Genomic DNA, 6,000 nt, shown 5'->3' on the forward strand with positions numbered 1-6,000 from the left:
ACCTTGTACCGCATCATTCAGCCCCATCTCCCCTCTCTTGCTAATATCCTTCATGGGATTGTGCAGAGTGGGAACAGGCCCTTCGGCCACATGAGTCTGTGCCAACCTAACTAGTCCCAATTGCCCGCATTTGGCCCATATCCCTCTGACTCTTTTCTATCCATGAACCTGTCCAAATGTCTTTTTAATGTTGGTCATTGTCCTCTGAGGTTTGAGACCTGTACCCATGTACCCACAATGTGAGGTTCCTCTGTCCTCCAACTCACCACCTTGTCCGGCCATTTCATTGGCATCTTTGCTGATCTCAAACCATCCCCAAATACTTGAGAGCCAATGAGTTCCTTTAACTGTGCAATAAGTGGTTTTACTGTACGAAGTGCCCGAAGGAATTTATTGATAAACCTTCACAAACAGGGCGGCACGGTGGCGCAGTGGTAGAGTTGCTGCCTAATAGCGCCAGAGACCCGGGTTCAATCCTGACTACGGGTGCTGTCTGTACGGAGTTTGCACGTTCTCCCCGTGACCTGCGTGGGTTTGTGGTTTCATTGGCCTTTCATTGGTCATGGTCGTTCAATGACTACAGTAGCATTGACACCATCTTGATGTTGGTTGATGAAGCTAGCCTAGTCTTTGTATTGTTGTGGATTTTGTTGAGTAATTCTGCCCATTTCCCCCCCCCCCTTTTCCAGTTGCCATCATTCGCCGAAGCCATCGTGCGGGACTTTAGCCAGACTGAGGCCCACCTCGTCCGACGGGAACCTGGAGCGAATGCGGCCCTTGTCATCCTGTGGGAACGTGAGCAGGTTCCGGCCGATCGTGTCGGCAGCAAGGCCCAGCGCTCTGGGCACCACCATGTCCAGCACCAGCTTCGAGGAGCTGCGGGCAGCCCAGTGCTCCGGCCACCGTCGCCGATGCCTGTCCGAGTCTGCCACCAACCTGCGGGAACACACGACCACCACCAGCACCTCGCTCGGCCTGGTCACTCTCCTGAAGGAGCATGGTATATCAGCTGCAATGTACAACCTGGTCTCCGACACGCCTGGCCAGTTGCATCAACACAAAGGCCCGTCTCCCGAGATACACATCAGCTGCTCTCCCACCTCCCCGTTTGATCTGACCTACACTCACCCCCCTCAACCTCCCTTCCTCACCTCCAACCTGGCCCGGACCATGCTGGAAGGGATGGGTCCCATTGAGGACGCAAGGAGGGGGAGGAGAGACCACGGCACATCTTCAGGAAACATCTTCAGCTTCAACCTGGTGGAGAAACTGAAGCGACTTGGGTTAGACAAGGTTGTGGCACGTGGCAGGGTGGACCCTGACAACAAGAGGCCCACGGCCAGCACATGAACAATGCCCCAGAAGACTTGTCCTTCCCCATGAACATTGACAGAGTATCAAGCTGGAAACCCTTCTTGCAACCTGACCTACTGCTCACCATGAGCCAGCATCGCTCCACACTACACTCGTTGCTGAAGACACTTGCCATTCTGCTTCGAGCTCCGCTTCCCAAACACACAGTTGTTTACAACAACAACAACAAATTAATTCCAAGAAAAACAATTTTCGCAACATTTAAATAATGCCCAGCAACGTCAGGCTTTGAAATGAGAATTATTGCATCAGGAGAAATGGTGTTTGAACTGGTTATAATACGGCAGCTGCATCTGCTGTGTACCACGGGGACTTGTTACATCAGTGGTCAGCAACGTGTTCCACATCTTCTGTGTACATCTGCATGTCCCTCTGTTCCAGCCTGGTTGCCAACACGCCTGGCCGGTTGCACCAACACCAAGGCCCGTCTCCGGAGATACAATCATTCTGCCCGGCCAGTCCACACCAACATCCTTGCATGTTTTATGTCCTTGCATGTCTAGGCTGGCAGAGTTTGCTATCACTTGACCAGTTGGTCTTCCCCCTCCAGCCACCCAGCCACTGTGTGTGTGTGTGTGAGTGAGGTGATGCTGCACAACTCCTGCACCAGTGACCGAGCCGTGCTCCCAGTCTGATCCCGATGGGCCGAGCGGTCTCGGAACCCAAAGTGGAAATGTTCTGTGTTTTTCAACATCGACATTTCTCAGCCCAACGAGGTTGACCCCCTCCTCTGTGCCCCCTCATTCACCTCCCCCTCCCTTTACTCTCTCCCTCTCTCCCCCCTCCCCCCCCCCTCTGCTTCTACCCCCTGCGGCCATTTCCTGTCCACTTGGTATCAGGCAACGTACATATGCATGTGTGTATATTTGCGTGTGTGTGTGTATGAGTGTGTGACGCTGCCGTGTGCAATGCTGCAGCCCCGTGCACCCCACACCCCCCTCAGTGGTCACACGCTCTGCCCCAGGCCTCTCCTTCCTTGCTCCGGGCGGTTCAGGTCCCAGCTCACCGCCAGATGTTCATCCCGACCCCGTGTCACTCAGCTGTGAGAAGCAGCATGCAGAATAACCCGTGGGTGGAGCAGAATGTGTTCTCTCCCCGCACCGCTCCGGGCACTGGGCGACGCGTGTGTTTGCTGTTTCACGGTCTCGGTCTCCCACGCTGCTAAAATAAACCCTTCCTTTGCAATCAGTCAGTTGTCCCTGGATGATTGGGCAGCGACTTGCCCGGTGTATCCGACACAACATCAGAGTTTAATCTTGTAAAGATTTGTAATTTTGTTAACGAATAAAGGAATAAAGAGACGGGTGTTGGTTTGATTTCCAGGTCCCTGCCCCTTGTGCCCCCCCCCCCCCCCCCCCCCCACACACACACACACAGAGCCTGTTCCCCACCTTCTCGCCCAATCTCTCCTCGTTCACACATCACTGTTCATGTCAGACAGACAGACACAAGACGACTCTCGACCCGAAAACCTCACCCATTTTCTTCTCTCCAGAGACGCTACTACCTGGCCCGCTGAGATACTCCAGCTTCTTGTTATCAAGAGAGAGTTAGATTCTTAGGACTAGCGGACTAACGGAATCAAGGGATATGGGGAAATGCAGGGACCGGGTACTGATTTAGATGATCAGCCATGACCATCTGATTTTTCACACAGAGAGTGGTGAGTCTGTGGAATTCTCTGCCTCAGAGGGCGGTGGAGGCGGGTTCTCCGGATGCTTTCAAGAGAGAGCTAGATAAGGCTCTTAAAAATAGCGGAGTCAGGGGATATGAGGAGAAGACAGGAACGGGGTACTGATTGGGGATGATCAGCCATGATCACAGTGAATGGCGGTGCGGGCTCGAAGGGCCGAATGGCCTACTCCTGCACCTATTGTCTATGTTTGTGTCTATCTTTGGTTCAAACGAGTTCAGGACCACTGTGCCACTTGGCCAGAGTCATTGCTCAGCCTCGTCTAGGTAGGTTTGGCCGTATAGATCTATCCGGCAGGGTATGCATTGACGGCGCTGAAGCAGAGATGTGAGGTATAATGGGTGGCGCAGCGGGAGAGTCGCCGCCTCACAGCGACACGGACCCGTGTTTGATACTGACCACAGGTGCTGTCTGTACGGAGTTTGCAAGTTGTCCCCGTGGGGCGTGAGTTTCCTTCCGGCGGCTCTCCGGTCCCACCCCCCCCCCCCCCCCCCCCCCCCCCCCCCCCCCCCCCCCACCCTAAAGATGTGCGGGTTTGTAGATTAATTGGTCCTTTGCAAAAGTAGGGAGTGAACGAGTAAGTGGGATAACATAGAACCGGTATGATAGGATGATCGATGGTCAGCATGCACTCGGTGGGCCGAAGGGCCTGTTTCCATTCTTGATCTTTAAACTAAACTGAAGTTGCGCTGTCCGTGCGGAGTTTATCCGTTCTCCCTGTGACCGCGTGGGTTTCCTACAGGTGCTCCGGTTTATAGGGAAATGTGCACTGCAAACCAGGGACAATTTATACTTTACCGAAGCCAATTCACCTACTGGCCCTTCGGCCCAACTTGTCCATGCCGACCAAGATGCCCAGCTAAGCTGGCCTTGTATAATTACGCACATTTGGCCCCATAATCCCTCGAAATATTGTTGTTGTACCTGACCCTACCTGGAAAAATATCCTGCTGCGATGTATCTGCTCTGGGAACTCGGTGAAATATCTCTCCCCGGCCCCGCCTCTCCCTCCCCTCCAATCTCCCCCCTCCCCCTCCCACCCAGCTTCCCTCCCCCTCCTTCTCTCCCACTCCCTGCCATCCCCTCTCCCTCCCCTCTCCCTCCCCTCTCCCTCCCCCCCCTTCTCCCCCCCCCCCCCCCCTCCCATCTCCCAGCCCCCCATTCTCTCCCACCCCCATCTCCCCGCCCTGCCCCCCCCTCTCCTCCTCCCCGCCCTGCCCCCCCCCCCCTCCTCCCATCTCCCATCTCCCCCCATCTTCCCTCCCCCCCTCCCATCTCCCCCCCCCCTCCCCACCTCCCTCCCTCACCCCCCCCCCCCTCCCCCCCCCCCCCCCCCCCCCCCCCCCCCCCCCCCCCCCCCCCCCCACAGTGTAGACGGACTCAGAGTGTGGTTCATACGCGCCGTTTATTAAAAGAACCAAAAATATCAAATTCTCAGAGCTAAATCACCAAGTGTAAACGTCGAATAATTCTGAATCAGGTCCCACAGCCGCATCTTTCAAGCGCTGTTTCTCGGTGAGAGGGACTGGGTCTCCGCGCTCGGCCGGTGGCGTCTGGGGGCGAGGGGAAGGAGCGCGTCCCGAGGGTCTTCTCTGGAACGGGAGTCTAGGAGTCCAGGTCATACTCCTCATCGACGCTGCGGCGACCGAAGTCCATCCAGCCCGTGTAATCCCGGTCGTGCATCTGGTGCAGGACGTCCCGCAGCTGGTAGCGGTCCGCCTGTTCCAGCAGCGCCGCTGTATCACCGCCAAACCAAGTACAGCAGGTGAGAAGTTGCCCCGAACCCCACCCCCCCCCCCCCACCCCCCCCCCCGCCCCTGTCCACAGACCGCACCCCCCGTCCACAGACCCCACCCCCCGTCCACAGACCCCACCCCCCCCCCCCGCCCCTGACCACAAGCACCACCCCCACCCGCCCTGTGTGTGGGAGCCGTCCCCTAGTGAGGGTCAGTGTGTGTGTGGGTCAGTGTGTGTGTGTGTGTGTGTATGTGTGTGTGTGTGTGTGTGTGAGTGTGTGTGTGTGTGTGTGTGTGTCAGAGTGTGTGTGTGTGTGTGTCTGTGTGTGTGTGTCTATGTGTGTGTCAGTGCGCGTGTCAGTCAGTGTGTGTGTGTGTGCGTCAGTGTGTGAGCCATTGTGTGTCACTGGTGCGTGTGTGTCAGTGTGTGTGTGCGTGTGTGTGTGTGTCCCACACACACTGACCCTCACTGGGGTCCACTGCCCTTTTTGGACTTTGCCCCCAGCTCCACCCCCTCACCATCCCCCCTCCCTCCCATCCGCTGTCCATGTGGGGGGAAGGGAAGGGGGGGGGAGCGGGGGAGGGGGGGGGGGGGTCGGCGGGTGGTCGCGGGGGGCGGGGGGGGGAGGGGGGGGGCGGCTGGGTCTGCCTACCTTCCTGGATCTGCGGCAACAGTCGGGAAACCAGCTCGTCGGTTCTGAGTGTGGCGGCGCGGCGGCCGAGCGAGCCTGGCCCGGCGGCCGAGGGCGATTTCCCGCCGCGCTCCCGGAGCAGCGCGCTGCCGCTACGGGGGCCGGACAGAGGCGTGGACAGGCAGCCTATGGCCAGCACCACCACCAGGAGACTGATGCACACCGTGTTGGTCATTTCTGTAAAAGACAAAGTACAAAAACTGGTCCGTAGCCCTGGGGCATAAACACACAAAAAAACACAGCACCAGGGACCCGGGTTCGACCCTGACCTCGGGGTGTGTCCCTTCTCCAAGTGACCGCGTGGGTTTTCCCCGGGTGCCCCGGTTTTCAGTACAACCCAAATGTTTGCAGGTTGGAAGGTTGCGCACCCCTAAATTGTCCTTGGTGTGTAGGGAGTGGATGTGTAAATGGGATAGCATAGAACTAGCGTGAACGAGCGATAGATGGTCGGCGTGGAATCGATGGGCCGAGGGGCCTGTATCCATACTGTATCTCTCTAAGGTCT

The 6,000-nt window shown here is 57.2% G+C and overlaps 2 protein-coding genes across 2 annotated transcripts in view; one reads left to right on the forward strand and one right to left on the reverse strand.

Moving 5' to 3' along the window:
- Nucleotides 1-2,669, forward strand: part of LOC129710021 (trafficking kinesin-binding protein 1-like) — a 28,793-nt gene extending 26,124 nt beyond the window's left edge. The window contains 1 exon segment of the mRNA XM_055656709.1: nucleotides 690-2,669. Within this exon segment, the coding sequence (XP_055512684.1) occupies nucleotides 690-1,350 (661 nt within the window). The 3' untranslated portion in view covers nucleotides 1,351-2,669.
- Nucleotides 2,670-4,453: 1,784 nt separating this feature from the next.
- On the reverse strand, nucleotides 4,454-5,727 carry LOC129710035 (gastrin/cholecystokinin-like peptide). Its single transcript, XM_055656719.1, has 2 exons — nucleotides 5,457-5,727; nucleotides 4,454-4,803 (listed from the first exon to the last, which is right to left on the reverse strand). Exons 1-2 carry the CDS (start codon nucleotides 5,668-5,670, stop codon nucleotides 4,673-4,675), a joined length of 345 nt encoding a protein of 114 aa, XP_055512694.1. The 5' UTR covers nucleotides 5,671-5,727; the 3' UTR covers nucleotides 4,454-4,672.
- Nucleotides 5,728-6,000: the final 273 nt, after the last annotated feature.

The sequence above is a fragment of the Leucoraja erinacea genome, chromosome 27 (genome assembly GCF_028641065.1).
Source record: "Leucoraja erinacea ecotype New England chromosome 27, Leri_hhj_1, whole genome shotgun sequence".
NCBI classification, from domain to species: Eukaryota; Metazoa; Chordata; class Chondrichthyes; order Rajiformes; family Rajidae; genus Leucoraja; species Leucoraja erinaceus.

What these genes read in the sequence shown, in the direction of transcription:
- LOC129710035 (XM_055656719.1), bottom strand. Translation starts at nt 5,670, where the DNA reads ATGACCAACACGGTGTGCATCAGTCTCCTGGTGGTGGTGCTGGCCATA. An exon ending in GTTGCCGCAGATCCAGGAAG is followed by an intron (nt 4,804 to 5,456) that starts GTAGGCAGACCC and finishes GCGGTGATACAG; the next exon opens with CGGCGCTGCTGGAACAGGCG.